General features: G+C 34.8%; 1 protein-coding gene across 6 annotated transcripts; it reads left to right on the forward strand.

The window, feature by feature from the left end:
• Positions 1 to 17,126: 17,126 nt before the first annotated feature.
• Positions 17,127 to 21,096, forward strand: LOC113329897 (putative receptor-like protein kinase At4g00960). 6 transcript variants are annotated; one of them, XM_026576724.1, is made up of 8 exons: positions 17,127 to 17,271; positions 17,502 to 18,538; positions 18,853 to 18,978; positions 19,059 to 19,183; positions 19,285 to 19,495; positions 19,619 to 19,856; positions 19,948 to 20,098; positions 20,180 to 20,709. In XM_026576724.1, the coding sequence occupies exons 2-8, from the start codon at positions 17,665 to 17,667 to the stop codon at positions 20,540 to 20,542; spliced, it is 2,088 nt and encodes a 695-aa protein (XP_026432509.1). In that variant the 5' UTR covers positions 17,127 to 17,271; positions 17,502 to 17,664; the 3' UTR covers positions 20,543 to 20,709. The 6 variants fall into 6 exon arrangements, with proteins under 6 accessions (XP_026432509.1, XP_026432512.1, XP_026432513.1 ...); XM_026576727.1 differs by having other exon boundaries at positions 17,855 to 18,538; XM_026576728.1 differs by having other exon boundaries at positions 17,897 to 18,538.
• Positions 21,097 to 21,522: the final 426 nt, after the last annotated feature.

Here is a 21,522-nt window from a genome sequence, read left to right on the forward strand (position 1 = left end):
AACGAACGAGCTTCCCATATCTCCACAACAGCAACAAGGAAAAACTTTGGAAAAACAGAGTGTGTCACGTATTCAACACGTTGCCCTTAAGACATTAGCGCCCGGATACAGTCAAGAGTGATGCTATAGCTCTCACAGGATGGATATCTCCAGGATAAAACACCCTACTACACCTACTACTAGCATATGTAGTAGATGCTCAACTTGAGCTTGGCAACTCCGAAAAAAACCGTTAAGGAAAATCGCGAACGCTTAAGAAACGCTATAAAATATTTTCCCTTAGGGGTCCCTCTAAAATATAGAGCAACCCCTTTCCCATTGATTTTACAAAAGTAGTGAATTTTTTTATATAATTGACAAATACAACTTAAGAAGAGCAACTCCCCGATGTGGGACTAAAAATCTTATATAGTCTCTTAAAACAACCTAAAAGTGGAAACTCCACGGTGTGGGACTAATAAGTTTTCATTCACAAAAGAAAACGATAAATTATAATTTTTATTAAAACTTTAAAAAACATGTTTTATTAATTGTTTTCCAACAAAAACGTCCCGGCCCGGCACAACCCAGCCCACAAAGTCACGTGCTTAGTGTGCTGCGTGCTATGTTGGGATGCACCACATATTCAGACGTGTTGTGCTGTGCTAATACACTTATTTTATGTTTTCCAAAATAAATATTTTTGAGATATTTTAGTTAGTTCATGTATTATTACATAAATAAATTAGCATAACGAAAATGAAATGTCAGAGATCGACTAAAACAATGAATTTTTTGTGAAATATGCATCAAATGTGATGTAAGTGTAGTATTTTACGCATGATGTGGCGTGCTTTCTTCGCATCCTGTGATGTGTTGTGTCGCGTGTTGTTTTGTGCTGATGTGCCTATTTTCCTTGCACATCACATCACATTAAACAAACATGTTGGGTCGGTTACATCTAGTGCCGTGTTGTGCTCGAATTTTAACGTGTTGTGTCGTGCCATAAACATGATGGCCCGTCCTAATTTACACATCCAGGTGATGATACCATCGACTCTCGGATATCTGTCTATGATAAAAAAAAATAAACTAGGAATTACTGGTTAATCCAGTAATAGGAAACTTGTTAATGTGTGGTCCAACACAAAAAAAAAATTCATCACTAGTCCAAAAACATGTTTTTGGACCAGAGTTTTTATGCTCTCGTCCAGCACACGTGCAAGTCGTTTGAACCCGTAATTTGTATATACCCAACGTACCCTTCTGCAACTGTATACAAGCAGAAAATCAAATTCGAGCTTTCTTTCCTGTTTTTTTCTTCATCTCAGATCCAAATCTCTCGCTACTCTGCTGCTGCGTTCTCTCGCTCTCTGCTGTTACTAGTGTCTTTCAATTAGGTTTTTCTCAGATTCGAACTAGGTTTATCTCAGATTCGAACAAGGTATCGACTATAAACCATCTCTCTTTGTTGCTGCGTTGTTTTTCTTCTTGTTGAAATCATGATGAACAATTAGGTTAAATAATTTTCTATGATGTACATTGTTAAATTTCTCTATCAATTCAGTTTATGATGATTTACATTGTTCAATTCAGTTTTCTTTCATTTTTTAAGTAAATTTTGTAATCTGTTTTTTGTATTTTTGAGATTTGTTTTTTATTAGACAGATCGTGTAGTAATTGGCAATCAAATCGTCGTAAACTGATTTATCTTCATACGTAATATGTAGTTATAACAAATTTATCTTAATCTTTGGAATACATATAACTAGTATGATTAGTATTTTCAATACGAGAACATAGCATACAACATACAAATATGTATTACCATGTTTATCCTACATTACATACCAATACGAGATAAACCTAATTGAAAAACATATCAATACGTACTGCATATCCATTCAGATACTCAGTACATGTCAGTACGTATTGATATGAAATATGTAGTACACCAAAAATACTTACACACTAATAAGTTGTATCATTATCAAAGAAGTATCAGACAAGATATTCATATGTAGTACACACTTGATAGCTGATATGTAAGTATTTTTTAACACAACATATGAACTGAGTATATGTTAATTTTTGGATCATTTTTTACAGGGTCAACATGTCTGACGTTGCTCATGATTCAGATTTTGCTTGCTACACTCATGTATACCACAAACAATATCACTTTGGATATTTAGTTACATCGTCTTCGACTTTAGAGGATTTCAAATTTGCCATTTGTAATACGTGGAACTGGTTGACTCCATCGACTATTGTTGTTAACTATGTCCAGAATGAAGTCCTAGTTCATATTCTTGCCGACGTAATGCTCCAGAGCCTCGCTTCATTACATTATGCAAAGAAATCGGCTTTCTTTGATTTTCATGTGGATGTTATGTCATCTGGCGCATCTCTACTAGGCGTATGGAAGTTGACAATATGCAGACTTAGTTTTCAGTGCAAAAAACAGTTATTTGAAAGGTGGTGAAGAGGTTCCAAATGTTTTTTTCAGATGGTTGGGGGGACATCTTTGAGGATACAAAATAATTATTCTATAGTGGTGTTGATGTTGTACGTATAGCTTGCCAAAAATACTGCATGAGAACTTGATATGAGGTAAGAAAGTTGAAGAATTATCTTGAGAGATTCACCGCCGTATAGAGCGTGAAAGGTTATTCATGGAGGATTCATGCAACTGTCATTGGTAGTTCTATTGATGTTTTTAAGATAAAGGAATATATAGGGAGGCACACCTGTGGTGGTGGTTATATGTCGAAGAATCCAAAAGTGTCGAGAAAGCTAATGAACAATTTAAATCATGAGCGTGTCAGGCACAACCCTCTCATAAAGCTAGAAGATATTGTAGATTATGTTAAAGTTAGTTGCGAGATCAACAACAAGTATCACCACGCATATCATGCACTTGAGTTGTCGCATAAACAGATTTTTGGTGATGATGTCAAGTTTTACACTGATCTTGCTTGGTGGGTTAATATAGTTACGGAAACAAACCCCGGATCATATATTGATTTCAACTTCAGTGATGCTACAACGAGATTCAATATAATTTTTGTTTGTTTTGGAGCTTGTAGAGAGGGATGTAAACTCTATCTTCCGATGATTTTCTGTGATTGCACATTTCTTACTGGGACTTTTAGAGGAGGTCTCATGGAGACAACATGTTTTAACGACAATCAAGGTAACTAGTTTTCTTTATTTTTCATATGTTTTTTTTCCATTAATAATACAAGGACATATAACGAGTGCAACTAGTACTGTCTATATAAGGATATATAACTAGTACATCATGTCTGGGAAAGCTAATAATTCCTACAATACTAGTATAGAACAAGGACTACATGTTGATAAGTAGTGTATGGTAGTTATATTACTAATTTACTACACAATGAGTATACTTTTACATAGTGATCTTGCTGAGTATGATTTACCTCATACTCAACAAGGTCAATATGTAGTGTTAGCTTTCCACTTAGTCAAGCAGTTGGTTATTATTTTTCTTTTAGCAAAAAAAGACTACATATCAACATGCTGATATGTACTGTTTTTTTTTTCCTTTTAGCAGTTCCTTAACATAATTAATAATTCCTTTTGTAGGTTTTTATCCCCTTGCATATGAATTAATTTAGGGTGAAACTAATGACAATTGGAAATGTTTTTTCAAGAATCTGAAGGAATCTTTGTATGATGATCTCCCTATCACTTTTATAACTGACCGAGGTGAAGGGTGGGTTAAATATATTCCCAAAGTGTTCCCTAATTCTCATCAAAGCTATTGATATTTTCACTTGGACAAAAACTTATATATCGCAAAGTCTGACGAAAAGTATAAATAAGTAACTGATTATTTCTGAATGGAAACATATGCGCTTTCTCCTGCAAGATACGAGGAAGCTCTTCAAGAAATGGTAAATTTGGGAATGCCTTGGGTTGCTGACTACTGCCGCAAAATTCCAAGACAAAAGTGGTCCAGTGCGTTCTTCAAGGGTTGTAGTTATGGTTAGACTTCATCCAGTGTTGCCGAATCATTCAATAATTGGATTAACCGCAATAAGAAGTTACCTACATGTGCGTTCGTTGACAAGATCAGGTTTGCATCAGTTCCCTTAGTACAGTACAAGCTTATATGTAGTATTAAGATTTTATTTGTTTCTTTTGTAACAGTACAAGCATGTATGTTCTGTTAATCTACATATAATGTTGTATAATATACTTGTTGTTTCCTTGACGTTTGGGCTACGTATTATGGAGTTGATGTCAGAACGTCGCGAAGGGAGTGTCTTGATGAACCCAGAACTCCTAACTATTGTGTATCAAGCCTTGCTTGAACTACACATTCAAATTGTCCAGCCCTGGAAAGTTAGCCATTCAGATGCTAACCTCTTTTGGTACATTCTCCAAGGTCAGGATTTACCCCCTAATCATCTGAATTTTAGTTATTTTTTCTTTTCTTTTAGGTGTACTGCAGATAACATATCAATATGTACTGTGTAGATATTTGGTAGATAATATAGTGTATTGTGTGTGTGCAGGTCTCATATGGTAGATCCAGAAAACAAAACTTGTACTTGCCAACGATGGTGGGTGTATGGTTTTCCATGCTCACACACTACTGCAGTTATTACTAGATCTGGAGAAAGGATACTTGATTACATCGAAGATTACTTCAAAGTGACTTGTTATCGTGAGTTATATTCAATAGCTATTAGACCTGTTCCTAACCACGATAGGTATGTGTCTTTAAAAATTACACTGATCTTGCTTGGTGGGTTAATGTAGTTAGGGAAACAAACCCCGGGTCATATATTGATTTCGACTTCAGTGATGCTACAACGAGATTCAATAGAATTTTTGTTTGCTTTGGAGATTGGAGAGAGGGATGTAACTCTATCATCCGATAATTTTCTGTGATTGTACATTTCTTACTGGGACCTTTAGAGGAGGTCTCATAGCGACAACATATCTTAACGACAATCAAGGTAACTAGTTTTGTTTATTTTTCATATGGTTTTTTTTTCATTAATAATACAAGGACATATAACTAGTACCACTAGTACTGTCTATACAAGGACATATAACTAGTACAACATGTCTTGGCAACCTAATACTTCCTACAATACTAGTATAGAACAAGGACTACATGTTGATAAGTAGTGTCTGGTAGTTATATTACTCATTTACTACAATACTGAAAATGAGTATACATCTACATAGTGACCTTGCTGATTATGATTTACCTCATACTCAGCAAGGTCAATATGTAGTGTTAGGTTTCCACTTAGTCAAGCAGTTGGTTATTATTTTCCTTCTAATAGAAAAAAGACTACATATCAAGATGTTGATACGTACTAGTTGTTTTCCTTTTAAAAGTTGCTTAACATAACTAATAATTCCTTTTGTAGGTTTTTATCCCCTCGCATATGCATTAGTTTTGAAACTAATGACAAATGGGAATGTTATTTCAAGAATCTGAAGGAAGCTTTGGATGATGATCTCCCTATCACTTTTATGACTGACCGAGGTGAAGGGTTGGTTGAATATATTCCCAAAGTGTTCCCTAATTCTCATCAAAGCTATTGTTATTTTCACTTGGACAAAAACTTACATATCGCAAAGTCTGACGAAAATTATAAAGAAGTGATTGATTCTTTCTGAAAGGCAACATATGCGCTTTCTCCTGCAAGATACGAGGAAGCTTTTCAAGAAATGGTAAATTTGGGAATGCCTTGGGTTGCTGACTACTGCCGCAAAATTCCAAGGGAAAAGTGGTCCAGTGCGTTCTTCAAGGGCTGTAGGTATGATCAGACTTCATCTAGCGTTTCCGAATCATTCAATAATTGGATTCACCGAAATAAGAAGTTACCTACATATGCGTTCGTTGACAAGATCAGGTTTGGATCAGTTCCCTTAGAACAATACAAGCTTATATGTAGTGTTAAGATTTTATTAGTTTATTTTGTAGCAATACAAGCATGTATGTTCTGTTAAGCTACATATAATGTTGCATAATAGACTTGTTGTTTCCTTGACGTTTGGGCTACATATTATGGAGTTGATGTCAGAACGTCGCGAAGAGAGTGTCTTGATGAACCCAGAACTGCTAACCAATGTGTATCAAGCCTTGCTTGAACTACACATTCAAATTGTCCGTCCCTGGAAAGTTAGCCATTGAGATGCTAACCTCTTTTAGTACATTCTCCAAGCTTAGCATTTACCACCTAATCATCTGAATTTTAGTTATTTTTTCTTTTCTTTTTAAGCAGCATGCTCTGTGATGTGATATCCACCAAACTAGTATCTTAATTAGGTGTACTGCAGATAACATATGAATATGTACTGTATAGATATTTGGTAGATAATATAGTGTATTTTGTGTGTGCAGGTCTCATATGGTAGATCTAGAAAACAAAACATGTACTTGCCAACGATGGTGCGTGTATGGTTTTCCATGCTCACACACTACTACAGTTATTACTAGATCTGGAGAAAGGATACTTGATTACGTCGAAGATTACTTCAAAGTGACTTGTTATCGTGAGTTATATTCAATAGATATTAGACCCGTTCCTAACCACGATAGGTATGTGTCTTTAAACATTACACTGATCTTGCTTGGTGGGTTAATGTAGTTAGGGAAACAAACCCCGGGTCATATATTGATTTCGACTTCAGTGATGATACAACGAGATTCAATAGAATTTTTGTGTGCTTTGGAGCTTGTAGAGAGGGATGTAACTCTATCATCCGATAATTTTCTGTGATTGTACATTTCTTACTGGGACCTTTAGAGGAGGTCTCATGGCGACAACATATCTTAACGACAATCAAGGTAACTAGTTTTGTTTATTTTTCATATGTTTTTTTTTCATTAATATTACAAGGACATATAACTAGTACCACTAGTATTGTCTATACAAGGACATATAACTAGTACAACATGTCTTGGCAACCTAATACTTCCTACAATACTAGTATAGAACAAGGACTACATGTTGATAAGTAGTGTCTGGTAGTTATATTACTCATTTACTACAATACTGACAATGAGTATACTTCTACATAGTGACCTTGCTGAGTACTATTTACCTCATACTCAGCAAGGTCAATATGTAGTGTTAGCATTCCACTTAGTCAAGTAGTTGGTTATTATTTTCCTTCTAACAGAAAAAAGACTACATATCAATATGTTGATACGTACTAGTTGTTTTCCTTTTAAAAGTTGCTGAACATAACTAATAATTCCTTTTGTAGGTTTTTATCCCCTCGCATATGCATTAGTTTCGGTTGAAACTAATGACAATTGGGAATGTTATTTCAAGAATCTGAAGGAAGCTTTGGATGATGATCTCCCTATCACTTTTATGACTGACCGAGGTGAAGGGTTGGTTCAATATATTCCCAAAGTGTTCCCTAATTCTCATCAAAGCTATTTTTATTTTCACTTGGAAAAAAACTTACATATCGCAAAGTCTGACGAAAAGTATAAAGAAGTGATTGATTCTTTCTGGAAGGCAACATATGCGCTTTCTCCTGCAAGATACGAGGAAGCTCTTCAAAAAATGGTAAATTTGGGAATGCCTTGGGTTGCTGACTACTGCCGCAAAATTCCAAGGGAAAAGTGGTCCAGTGCGTTCTTCAAGGGCTGTAGGTATGATCATACTTCATCTAGCGTTGCCGAATCATTCTATAATTGGATTAACCGAAAGAAGAAGTTACCTACATATGCATTCGTTGACAAGATCAGGTTTGGATCAGTTCCCTTAGAACAGTACAAGCTTATATGTAGTGTTAAGATTTTATTAGTTTCTTTTTGTAACAATACAAGCATGTATGTTCTGTTAATCTACATATAATGTTGTATAATATACTTGTTGTTTCCTTGACGTTTGGGCTACGTATTATGGAGTTGATGTCAGAACGTCGCGAAGAGAGTGTCTTGATGAACCTAGAACTGCTAACCACTGTGTATCAAGCCTTGCTTGAACTACACATTCAAATTGTGCGTCCCTGGAAAGTTAGCCATTGAGATGCTAACCTATTTTGGTACATTCTCCAAGGTTAGCATTTACCACCTAATCATCTGAATTTTAGTTACTTTTTATTTTCTTTTTAAGCAGCATGCTCTGTGATGTGATATCCACCAAACTAGTATCTTAGGTGTACTGCAGATAACATATGAATATGTACTGTGTAGATATTTGGAAGATAATATAATGTATTTTGTGTGTGCAGGTCTCATATGGTAGATCTAGAAAAAAACTTGTACTTTCCAATGATGGCGCATCTATGGTTTTTCATGCTCACACACTACTGCAGTTATTACTAGATCTGGAGAAAGGATACTTGATTACGTCGAAGATTACTTCAAAGTTAAATGTTATTGTGAGTTATATTCAATAGATATTAGACATGTTCCTAACGATGATAGGTATGTGTATTTAAACATTACACTGATCTTTCTTGGTGGATTAATGTAGTTTGGGAAACAAACCTCGGGTCATATATTGATTTCGACTTCAGTGATGCTATAACGAGATTCAATAGACTTTTTGTTTTCTTTGGAGCTTGTAGAGAGGGATGTAAACTCTATCCTCCGATGATTTTCTGTGATTGTACATTTCTTACTGGGACTTTTAGAGGAGGTCTCATGGCGACAACATATCTTAACGACAATCAAGGTAACTAGTTTTGTTTATTTTTCATATGTTTTTTTTTTTAATTAATAATACAAGGACATATAACTAGTACAACTAGTATTGTCTATACAAGGACATATAATTAGTACAACATGTCTTGGCAAGCTAATACTTCCTAAAATACTAGTATAGAACAAGGACTGCATGTTGATAAGTAGTGTCTGGTAGTTATATTACTCATTTACTACAAAAATGACAATGATTATACTTCTACATAGTGACCTTGATGAGTATGATTTACCTCATACTAAGCAAGGTCAATATATAGTGTTAGCTTTCCACTTAGTCAAGCAGTTGGTTATTATTTTCCTTTTAGCAGAAAAAAAACTACATATCAACCTGCTGATATGTACTGGTTGTTTTCCTTTTAGAATTTGCTTAACATAACTAATAATTCCTTTTGCAGGTTTTTATCCCCTCGAATATGCATTAGTTTCGGGTGAAACTAATGACAATTGAGAATGTTTTTTCAAGAATCTGAAGGAAGCTTTGGATGATGATCTCCCTATCACTTTTATGACTGACCGAGGTGAAGGGTTGGTTAAATTATATTCCCAAAGTGTTCCCTAATTATCATCAAAGCTATTGTTATTTTCACTTGGACAAAAACTTACATATCGCAAAGTCTGACGAAAAGTATAAAGAATTGACTGATTCTTTCTGAAAGGCAACATATGCGCTTTCTCCTGCAAGATACGAGGAAGATCTTCAAGAAATGGTAAATTTGGGAATTCCTTGGGTTGCTGACTACTGCCGTCAAATTCCAAGGGAAAAGTGGTCCAGTGCGTTCTTCAAGGGGTGTAGGTATGGTCAGACTTCATCCAGCGTTGCCGAATCATTCAATAATTGGATTAACCGCAAGAAAAATTTATCTACATGTGCGTTCATTGACAAGATAAGGTTTGCATCAGTTCCCTTAGAACAGTACAAGCTTATATGTAGTGTTAAGAGTTTATTAGTTTCTTTTGTAACAATGCAAGGATGTATGTTCTGTTAATCTACGTATAATGTTGTATAATAGACTTGTTGTTTCCTTGACGTGTAGGCTACGTATTATGGAGTTGATGTCAGAACGTCGCGAAGGGAGTGTCTTGATGAACCCAGAACTCCTAACTATTGTGTATCAAGCCTTGCTTGAACTACACATTCAAATTATCCGTCCCTAGAATATTAGTCATTCAGATGCTTTCCTCTTTGAGGTACATTATCCAAGGTTAGAATTTACCCCCTAATCATCTGAATTTTAGTTATTTTTTCTTTTCTTTTTAAGCAGCATGCTCTGTGATGTGATATCCACCAAACTAGTATCTTAGGTGTACTGCAGATAACATATGAATATGTACTGTGTAAATATTTGCTAGATTATATAGTGTATTTTGTGTGTGCAGGTCTCATATGGTAGATATAGAAAACAAAACTTGTACTTTCCAACGATGGCGGGTGTATGGTTTTCCATGCTCACACGCTACTGCAGCTATTACTAGATATGGAGGAAGGATACTTGATTACGTCGAAGATTACTTCAAAGTTACATGTTATTGTGAGTTATATTCAATAGATATTAGACTTGTTCCTAACCACGACAGGTATGTGTCTTTAAACATTACATTTTGAAATTTTTTTTAAGGAACAATATATTGTGTACATATTATTGTGTAGTTACGATTCTGTATTTTTCTCACAAGCCTGATGAGTATCGTGTAGACGATATTGTTCACCCACCAACTGTAATTAGGGCTCCACCAGGCACGAAAAATAGAAAGTGTATTAAAAGTACATGGGAGAATACTAGAAAATATGTTAAGTGTTCAAACTGTAATTTGAAAACTCATCACAACAAGGCAACATGCACTCTTATCCGTCAGTAAGAAATTTCTGAAGAATGATTTGTGATAGGTATGTGTTTCAAGTAGTACATATCAAAGATATGTCTTAGGGTAGGATGATACGGTACAATGTATTTTTTAAGTTAGTAGTGTTTTGATTTCTCTTTTCTTACAAGAATTGTAGTGGATAACATATTCCTCCCCATTCTTTCTTACAAGAATTGTTGTGGTTGAACACCATTTTTCCGCAGTCATACTCAAGTAGCGTCCAATGAAGATTGCAATGGCACATTGATACAAGAATCTTCTTGATACTTTTATCCATCGCGAATATTGGTTGGTAAACAGAATTTTCTGCTCCTCCTTTGAGCTTATCCGGAAACTGGACATTGTACTGAGATGTACCTGAATAGTTATATCTAATTATGTTTTATGCAATATAGATATGTAGTGTATCTATTCCAACATAAAACACAACATCATTGCAAGTACTTATTCCTACATACTTTAATATGAATATGTACTGTGTAGATATCCACTGTAAGATAACAACTTACCCAAGCAAACGGATCCAAATGCAATACAGGTAAGTATTCTTTGTCTATTTTGTGCATCGTCCGGTCTTTCTAAAACTTGTTTTTAAGCTTGTATTGTGCATAGTTGAGAAGATCTTGTTCTAAAGCATCGTTATGTACCAATTCCTCAACTGTAGATGCACTAACACAAAGACCACCTTCTCCCGTTTTCCAAGCAATTTAGATGGACAATAACGACGTAAAGGTTAGTATTCTTTTGTAACAGAAATATTGATATGTTCCCAAGCATAATATACCAATATGTATGGATATTAAAAGTAAATATCAATATGTAGTAGATTTGGATATCAATTATTTTTTTGATGTCAATATCAATATTAGGGATATGAAAATGTACATATCAATATGTAGTAGATTTGGTTATGTTCCTGAAGTATGTATTTCTTTCTACGAATATTACTACTCTATGTATCAATTTTTGTCTATGCAGATGTTCCAAATAATAGTGTCAATTAAGAACTCACCTAATCAAGTCTACATTATCGAAGAATGTGGAAGCGATAATCTTTTGATCATCCTTCAAGTAATTATAGAATGGCGATTTATTCAGTTTCAGGAACACCTTGCGGCGCAATTTAAGCTTTTTGTTCTTCTTTAGTGGTATTTCTTCTGGTACTCCAGCTTTCGGCTTCTTAGGTTCTTTATATGATGCAGAGAACTTACTTCCACTTTCGTAAATATCATCTTTCTTTTTTTTAGGATGGGCACGAGTAACGGGTCTGGTAGGTGTGCACTGTTGCATTGCGGGCTCTGTGACGGTCTTTTTGTACAGTGCTACCCTTTGTTGTTTCTGGATTGGGGTAATTGGTTCCTGCATTTTCTTATCAACATAAAAAAATATGTAATGTAAAAACACAACATAGCTGCTGATTAACATTCAATACACGAAGTATGCACAAATTAATATTCAATACATATCATTCACTTGTGATGGAACCTCCAAAACATTTTGTTATGGAACATCCAAAACATCTTGTGATGGAACCTCCAAAACATCTTGTGATGAAATATCCAAAGTATCCTGTGAACCTTTCGATGAGATGTTTTCTTGTTGCTTAGTTGTAACTTCACCTGCATATTTTGGTTCACTGCGTTCTTGTTGCTCAGTTGTATCTTGTGGAAATTCTACAGGTTGCAAATCTCTTCCAAATAAATTATCAAATTATTGTCGTATGTCAATACCAAAAAGATTGATTAGTACCACTATCTGGAAGAAGGTTTGCATACTCTTCGACGTAAAATCCAAAGCTGGAGTTTGCCATGTCCAAATAATCTCTGATAGAGTAATGTTCTATGTGTTCCAAACTCGACATCTCAGTAAACAAAGGTACATCCATGAGATAAAAACTTTCCGCCTCCGATGCAGTGTTATAGTCTTCATATTTCTGGGACATAACTTCAACTATATCCTGATTTGTTGTATAGTGGTAAGCAACTCCTTTACTACTACCTACTTAACTTCAAGTGGATCAGTCTGCGAAAAGCAATTGAAATTGTCAACATAAATCTACTTACATATGTATTGCTGTGTAACATGCTATGTAACATTACATAGCAATATGTAGTGGTAGATACCACTACAAGAATGTAAGTATCTACCACTACATATTGATATGTAATAGTATATAGCAATATGTAATGGTAGACAGAGAATAGGATAATATTATATGCAAAAATAATCCATGGCCTCAATTAATGAAGTTAGTATAAGATAGTAACCCTATTTACTTCATATAGATGGCATTTACCAGACAGATATAGACAACCTATATTTAGTGAAGGATTCTACATGTTTAACCTATACCATTCAAATAAACATTCTTATCGGAAATGATCTTAAATCATTTTGATGTTTAATCTGGAATCTCTCACATTAACTAATTGACGGCAGGTAAACCTATGTAATGGTAGATACCACTACAAGAATTTAAGTATCTACCACTACATATTGATATGTAAAGGCAACAACATAATTTGATACAGTAAAAAGTGAACATAGAATCATAATTAGACTACATAGTGATATGTTTCTTACTTGTGTATTTTCTTTGCTATTTTTCGCTTGTAGCTCTTTGACTTTTTGCTCCAAATTAGATTTAGCCCATCTTCTAACCTCAGAACGCTGAACTTCAACATCAAGTAACTTCAATACTGCAGGTGTTGCTGAAAAACCAACTTCAGAGGTGGAATTAACATTTGTTTGATCTTTCGGTGTTGACAAACCAACTTCAGAGGTGACATTAACTTCTTTTTGATCTTTCGGAGAAACTTGCATTTCAACTTCAACTTTTGGGTGTACATTCAAATCTTCATTGGTTTTTCTTTGAGTAGGTGTACATCCCAAGCTAACACAATCTTCATGGATGGCTTCTCCATGCAAAGGGAAAGCTTTCAAGTAAATTTCATGCATCATCAACACAAGATTTGAAGTGTCAACCTTTGCTCCCTCTTTTTGCATTATGTTCACTTTTCTCCATTTAGAAGATAATATACTCCTCAAATCATCGTATTTTATTTTCCAATACTCTCCCCCAAATACTGAGTCATCTTCTTCTTTATCTTTTTCTGTTGGACTTCCATTTTCTTCTTATTTCTCTTCTTCCGATTCAGATTTGTCATCTTCTTCAATGGAAGCTTAAGCATCTTCTTCCTCTTGAATCCTTCTTGAGATACAATTTATAATTTATTTTTCATGGTTTGTGTACTCTTCTTTGAATTCATCATGGAACTGTACAAATCAAGAATGTTAAAAGAAAATACATATTAGATATTAACAACAGAAATATCTTTCTTCTCTATCACAACTACATATTAGATACCCGTCTTTGTTTTATGTATCTATCCCTATATATTTGATATGTATCACCACATATTCAATGCTAATAACTACATATTGACACAACAAAGTAACACGATGCAAATATCACTGCCTATGAATATGTATAACTACAATATTATTTTTATGTACTTATCAATATGTATTTTTTTTCGACAAAATATGTACTACAAGTTTACCTCATACTCAGAAAGATCAATATCCTTTAGGAACTCAGTACATATCTTTGTATTATTCCATCTAGCGACTTTTGGCACATACATTCCTTCAGGTTCTATCACTATATATAGGCTCTGGCTCCACTAAATGGGTATGCTCCGCAAACCAAGGATGTAAGTATTGATGTGCAATATTAGATATACTATCAAAATGTAGAAAAAACACAAAACAGAAGAGTTTAAAGTAACGAAAATCTCACCAACAAATAAACAACACAACCATTAGTGTGTTCTACGGTTTTCTCGTTTTCATTCAGCTCTCGCTCTAAATAAGAATGAATAAGGTCAGGCCAAGAAATATTCTTGACATTCTCAAGATCAAGAACGAAACCAATGTACTTTTCAGTCAAAGAGTTTTCATCCTTTATTGTGAAAAATAATGAAGTGCACATAAATTGGAAGATAAGCCTCACAAGATCTTCGTCATCTTCCTCGTTTTCCTCAGATTTTTGAGAATCTTCATGTGATTGATCACCCACGCTTTGCAGAGAATCTTTATCAGATTTTTCATTAATTGGTGTTCTTTTAAGGATTTTCAAGATTGCCTTCACAATCATTGGCCTAGTCACTTTATCACCACTTTGCAATGCATCAAGAAAAGTCCTTTTGAAGAGTGCAGTTTCATGCCATCCACTTTTAAATGTAAGACTTAAATCTTGATATTCCCTATTTGACCTTCTTGGCATCCCATAAACGAGTGCCATTTCTTATGGTGTGGATACCAACTCATATGGTGTGTCGTGCCTTACAAAGCAAAATGTAATCTTGTTTGGTTCTGGACCTCTCTTGTAAATGCGTCACATTTTGGTGATTGCATCTTCAATCTTCAACCAATGTTCTAAATCAAAACTTAAGTGCCAGAAAATTAGGAACAGGTTACCATATGATGGTTCAGTGATCAGCTGCAGCTGCAAGTTACTTAACTTAAGTTTTTCTGTTGTCCTAATCTTCTTCACAAGCCCATAAAAGCCCCTGAAACCGTCTCGGTATAAACTTCGTGGTTTTCCAGTTGCTTTCTTGCGCTTTTTACCACCTACATAATAACAAGAATCTAAAATCATTACATAACATATCGATACACCATATTTATATGTAGTTATAACATCAATATGTAGTGGTACATATCAGATACCACTGCATACTGGTATTATAACCACATATCAATATTTGAACGTTAAATGATACTTATAATATCTACTACATATTATTATGCGGTAATATGCAGTTGTAATATGTAGTTATACTACATACCTTCTTTCAGAGGTACATTTTCTTTCTCCCCCTTTGCTTTTGGTGAAAGGGTAGCAGCTCTCAGGAAAAGTTCTTTCTTCTCCTTTGCTTATGGTGAAGGAGTAGTAGCCTTTGTCGCTTTTTTGCTTTTGCTTTAATAGTAGCCGCTGCTGCTTTTCTTTTGGTTGTTTTTGCTGTTGTAAACCAAAAACAGTATCAAAACAAATATCCATAAACAATATCAATACATCACTACATATTCATAAAGAAACAAAACAATGCATCACTACATATTCATAAACAAACACAACAATGCCATATGTATCGCCATTTACGGGGGTCGAGGGGGCAGCATCCCTTTGTTATTAAGAATTTCTAACTATTGGTGAAGAAGGAATAACTTTTCTTGTCCTTTTAAATGTTGGTGATTTAGCTGCTGCTGCTTTCTTTTTTGGTTATAACACTACATAATATTATTAATGCTTATTCAATCTCAAAGCAGGTTTCACACAGTGCATGGAAACATGTAGTTGATATGTAAGTATTTTTTAACACTAAAAACACTACATATTGATAGTGATGCTTATTCAATAGTGTCTTACAGATATTTATTCTAAACATGTAGTGTTAGATCATAGAAGTGTCAGAAAACATACTAATATGTAGTACACACTTTCTTAGTTGATATGTAAGTATTTTTAAATTTCAGATGTATTAGTTGAACAACACTACATATTGGTATGTAGCGGTGCTTATTTTAGGTTTTATAATATTGCATGTCAATATGAAACACATATGGACATGTACAGATGCTTTACCTTTTTTCATTCAACATAAAAATCGAAAATCAATTACAATTAGGCTTTATTATGATCTGCTTACCTTCTTTCTGAGGAACATTTGCTTTCTTTGTTGGTGACGGAATAACAACTTTACCCATACTTCTTTTTGTCAGTGATTTAGCAGCAGGGGATGTTTCTGTTGGTGAATCATCAACAATTTTTTTTTCTTCTTTTTGCGGGTGAAGGGGTTTCTTCTACAATTTCTTCTCTAATTGTCCGCTTAATTGTTCTACTCGTAACCATTTTTTCTCTTTGATTGAATGTAGTGAAAATTAGGTCAGAAACAAATGTTTTTTTGATTTCGATTTCTGTAACTGATGATTTTCGATTTTTTGATTTCAATGTTTCCGTAACTTCAGCGATTTCTGATGAGTTTGATTGAGAAGAGAGAAAGAAAACTGAAGAAAAAAACTAAAAAGGTTCTGCAGTTTTAAGTTGGGATGAAATAAAGAAGATGAGAGTGTAAATTGTGATAAACAAGGGTTTGAAGACGTGGTTTTGTGAACCACACGTTTTATGATGGGCAAAGCGGTAAAAATTGTGTTTTTAAAACCTTTTTTGGATCTCCGGTTGAATCATTTTTTGCACTGGATTATAGGATAAGCCGGATCGGGTTTCGTGGACCAACCAGCCAAGTTCTTAAAAATAAACGAACCAACCAAAAGAAAACTAACGTCCTAAAACCCGAAGAGAATGATTTCCGATGAACTAAACGCAAAAAAGGAAAAAAGACGCCGGTTTACCCCGCTTCAGACTGTCTTCCCGGGACACTGTACATCACCATTTAACAGTCAACGGGTATTGACCAAGTGGGCAAATGTTTTTCGGGCCCGGGGTAGTACAAAACAACTTCGGTAGTAGGGTAGTAGTCTGAATATCTGGCGGAAATGTTCTCCTGCTGCTCCCATTGATTTTAGGATTGTACAAGAAAATTGAGGAAGGAATTGGATGAAGGGGTTCTATACCCATGTGGAATGGAAGGTGATGATGATGAATTTCATTGATTGATCTTTGAAACTGAACACCGATTGCGGTAACAAAAGATTTTCTTTATTTCATAAACACTTATTTTATTATTAATTTGTAATGTCTATTGTGGATAAATCTCTAATTTATTGCTTGATTCGAAAACCTACGAGTTTGGATTGTTCTTCTTCCTATGAATTTTCTTTAATCGCGACAGATTTTTATTAATTTGGGACCCCCTTGATTGAGCCTGCCTTTCACAGTCTTTTCAATTTACATACAAATCTGTCTCTGTAGGTATGTCTGCTTGACTCATTAGTCTTTGCACACCCAGAAACTTGTGGATAAGAATGATTCTCTATCCTTCATAGACTTGACTGCAAAACCCATCAAGAATGGCTGGCGCTTATTAGGAAACAACAATAGAAGAACAAACGAATTCATCATCTGAAACATAAACATGATGGGTTGTTTTAATTTTGGATTTATCTTCTTCGCCTACTTGTTTTGTGTTTCTAATTTATTGATCACCATACAATACACAACTGCACAACAATATGTTTATCATTTTTGTTTAGGAGATAATTACACTGCTAACAGTACATTTCAAGATAATCTCAATAGTCTTCTTCCTATATTTTCGTCCATAGACGAGTCTACAATCATTGACGATGCATTCTTCAACTACTCAGTTGGGCAAAGCCCGGATACCGTTTATGGATCTTACCAGTGTAGACCTGACGTAGATACATCTGCCTGCCCAAGTTGTGTTAAAATGGCTACTCAAGAGATCACAGGTAGATGCCCGAATTCTAAACAAGCAATTATCTGGTATGCTGAGTGTATGTGTAGGTATTCAAATCAATATTACTTTGGTATTATGCAGGACAAACCGGGAGTTTATCTATGGAATAATGTTAATAATGTTTCTATTCCTGATCAGCTTACCCCTATTTTAGGTGATTTATTGAAAAAATTAGTCGGAGAAACTGTGTCTAGTTACCGTCGTAATTTTGCTGATGGAAAAACAAATGTTACTGATAATACAAAAGTGTATGCCTTCGTACAGTGTACTGCAGATATATCTTCAAGTGATTGTAGTCCATGTCTTCGTGGAGCTATATCTGAATTACCAAATTGTTGTGATGGAAAAAGTGGTGGAAGAATCATTAGACCTAGTTGTAATTTTAGATATGAGTTATATCCCTTCCTGCTGGATATTAATGCTCCTTCACCACCATTAGCATCATCTCCTGCTCCTATCCTATCACCGCCTCCTCCTCTTGCATCATTGCCTCCACCGCCATCTCCAACAAATACAACTACATCAAACTGTAAGTAATAATCTTGTCCTTTGTTATCCTGTACAAGAAATTATGCTTTGAACAATGCGGTTTCCTTTTCATTTCATTTTGGCAATGATAGTTGAGCCGAAAGAGTGTATTGAACTCCTTCTTTCTATTTGTTCATAACTCCTTGTTTATCACTATGATTTTCAGATGCGTAGCATCTTAAAGGTTTGTAAGACAACCAAGATGTCATTCTTACAATTTATGCTGGTAACTAGGAATGTGGCTTCTCATAAAATTATCAAATCCACCCATACTTTCCCTCTGCTCCTAATTGAAAAATGTTCATATTCGTGCAGCAAATGGGAAGAAATCACCCATACTTGCTATTAGCATCGTCGTTCCTTCAGTTATCGTAATAATTTCAGTGATTGTCTTTTGGTTCTTCTGTTACCATGGAAAAAAAACGACAAAGTATTTTGACGGTGAGTTAGCTATCCTTCATATGGTTTGCTATCTTTCCCGAAATTGAAAATCTTGCTTATTGGTATTTTTACCCATGAAGGTTTCAATGATGAGATGCAAAGCACGGAATCCTTCCAATTCAACTATAGTATAGTAAGTGCTGCAACAGATAATTTTGCTGAAGCTAATAAACTCGGAGAAGGTGGGTTTGGATCTGTTTATAAGGTACTAAAAATATCTAAATGCATGTAATTGAATTTATAATAGGTGTAAACCATTTAGATTGCTCATAACTTTTACTATTTGATTTTGTTTGATGTCTTCAGGGTACACTTTCAGACAGTCAAGAAATTGCGGTGAAGAGGCTATCCAGAACTTCCAGACAAGGTGGGCAAGAGTTCAAGAATGAAGTTACTTTAGTAGCTAAACTTCAACAAAGAAATCTTGTGAAGCTTATAGGTTTCAGTCTAACTGGTGAAGAAAAACTGCTCATCTATGAATTCATGCCAAATGGAAGCCTTGATAAATTCCTATTCGGTTGGCCTCTATTCTATGTCTGTTTTACTTTTGTTCTATCAGCATCATTGGATATAGGTAGACGTTTACTTAAGATTAAAACGGTGCTCAAAGTTTGCGTTTTTTGGCCGAATGAATGTGTAGATCCAGTTAAACGTACACAGCTTGATTGGGAAAGACGATGCAGGATAATAGGTGGGGTAGCAAGAGGACTTCAATATCTCCATGAGGAGTCTCGGCTTAAAATCATCCATCGGGATCTCAAAGCTAGCAATATACTATTAGATATAGACATGAATCCTAAAATTGCAGATTTCGGCATGGCTAGGCTTTTTGTGCTTGACCAGACTCAGGCTAGCACAACCAGAATAGTTGGAACGCAGTAAGTATAAACTATGAATGAACATCTATTTTTTTATGGTATCAAGACAAATTGTGATATTCCTATTTTATTTTGGTGTGGGGACTTGCAGTGGCTACATGGCCCCGGAGTATATAATGCATGGTGAATTCTCTATAAAATCAGATGTTTTCAGTTTTGGTGTCTTAGTTTTAGAGATACTTTGTGGTGAAAGGAACAGCGATTTTCATAAAACAGATGTTGCTTGGAACCTTTTAAGCTATGTGAGTATCAATAATATCTGTTCTGCGTCCAATCTACTTTTTATGCGATAAATAATAAAAACAGAGGAGATACTGTTGCAGGCATGGAAACACTGGAAAAATGGATCTGCTATAGAAATATTGGATCCAGCTATGAAAGACACATGCTGTATAAATGAGGCAGTTAGATGCATCCATGTTGCACTGTTATGTGTTCAAGAAAATTTTGCAGATAGGCCGTCAATGCCGACAGTTGTCCTAATGCTGAACAACTACTCCGAGCTTAATCCTTATTTACCTTCAGCACCTGCATTTTTGGCTGATAGTACGAGACATATAAAGCCCCATCCAACTTTATATCCTGGCAACAGTGAAGAACGAGGATTCTCAAAGAACGAAACAAACAGTGAAGCAGCGACGTGTAGCTTGAATGAAGTTTCAGTTACAGAAATACGCCCTCGCTGATGACGGTAAACTACTACTACATTTTCATAGTTTTTTTTTATGTTGATTGGCACTCTATTTCTCTTCCTTTCTCTTGGCAATATTTGAATTTTAACCATCCATCATTCAAGAATAGAAGATTTAATTCTCACCGTAATACTTCTGCAATAATGTATATGCAATTTACAGAATGTTTTTGATTTTACCGTCCAGACCCTTCACCAAATGCACGATCCTCTCCGAATCAGTCTTTCATGGTAAGGAAACAATTACACCACTACCAAACATTGAAAAAAAAAAGATTATTGAGTTTGATCAAGAAAAAAGAAGTTCCATGCCGGAAGCTAGATTAAATAATGTAAACGCCATCTGAATGATAATTTCTGATTAAATTGTCGGCCCATCCAACAGTCAACGGCACTGGACGAGTGGGAAATTTTACAAATTTTATCTCGTTAGAAAGATTATAAAATAATTTATCCAATGAGTACAAACAACAATATCAAATTTAAAATTTTTACGAAAAATTCGGACGTTTTCATCATTTTAGTCACAATTCTAGAAAATTAAATGTGTATATCCATTATACAAACCACGGCAAAGGATTAATATTTCATGTAGCTATATTTTGGTTTATGCATCAATTAATTTTCCGTTGTAATTAATACAACGATGTACTCCCTCCGTTTAAAGAAAATTGATACTTTCACTTTGGACAAAATTTTCGAAAATTGAATACAAAGTCATTATGCAATCATATAATCATATTTCGGTTTATGGATCGCCTAATTTTCCGTTTCTAGGAAAATGATACTTTCACATTTCGTTTTAGCAAAAGTGATACATTTACTCCGTTCCAAGAAAAGTGATATTTTCGCCCAGTTTTTGAAACGGGACAAAAGTATCACTTTTTCTAAAACGGAGCGAAAATATCACTTTTCCTGAAACGGAGCGAAGTATCATTTTTTCTGAAACGGGGCGAAAGTAGTCGCAGATAAACC

This window comes from Papaver somniferum, unplaced genomic scaffold (assembly GCF_003573695.1).
Source record: "Papaver somniferum cultivar HN1 unplaced genomic scaffold, ASM357369v1 unplaced-scaffold_117, whole genome shotgun sequence".
Taxonomy (NCBI): domain Eukaryota; kingdom Viridiplantae; phylum Streptophyta; class Magnoliopsida; order Ranunculales; family Papaveraceae; genus Papaver; species Papaver somniferum.

Bases quoted from the DNA above. Each gene is read 5' to 3' on its own strand.
- LOC113329897 (XM_026576724.1), top strand. From the start codon at position 17,665: ATGATGGGTTGTTTTAATTTTGGATTTATCTTCTTCGCCTACTTGTTT. The intron at 19,496-19,618 runs GTTGGCCTCTAT...ATGAATGTGTAG, and splicing joins CCTTGATAAATTCCTATTCG to ATCCAGTTAAACGTACACAG. The intron at 20,099-20,179 runs GTGAGTATCAAT...ATACTGTTGCAG, and splicing joins CTTGGAACCTTTTAAGCTAT to GCATGGAAACACTGGAAAAA.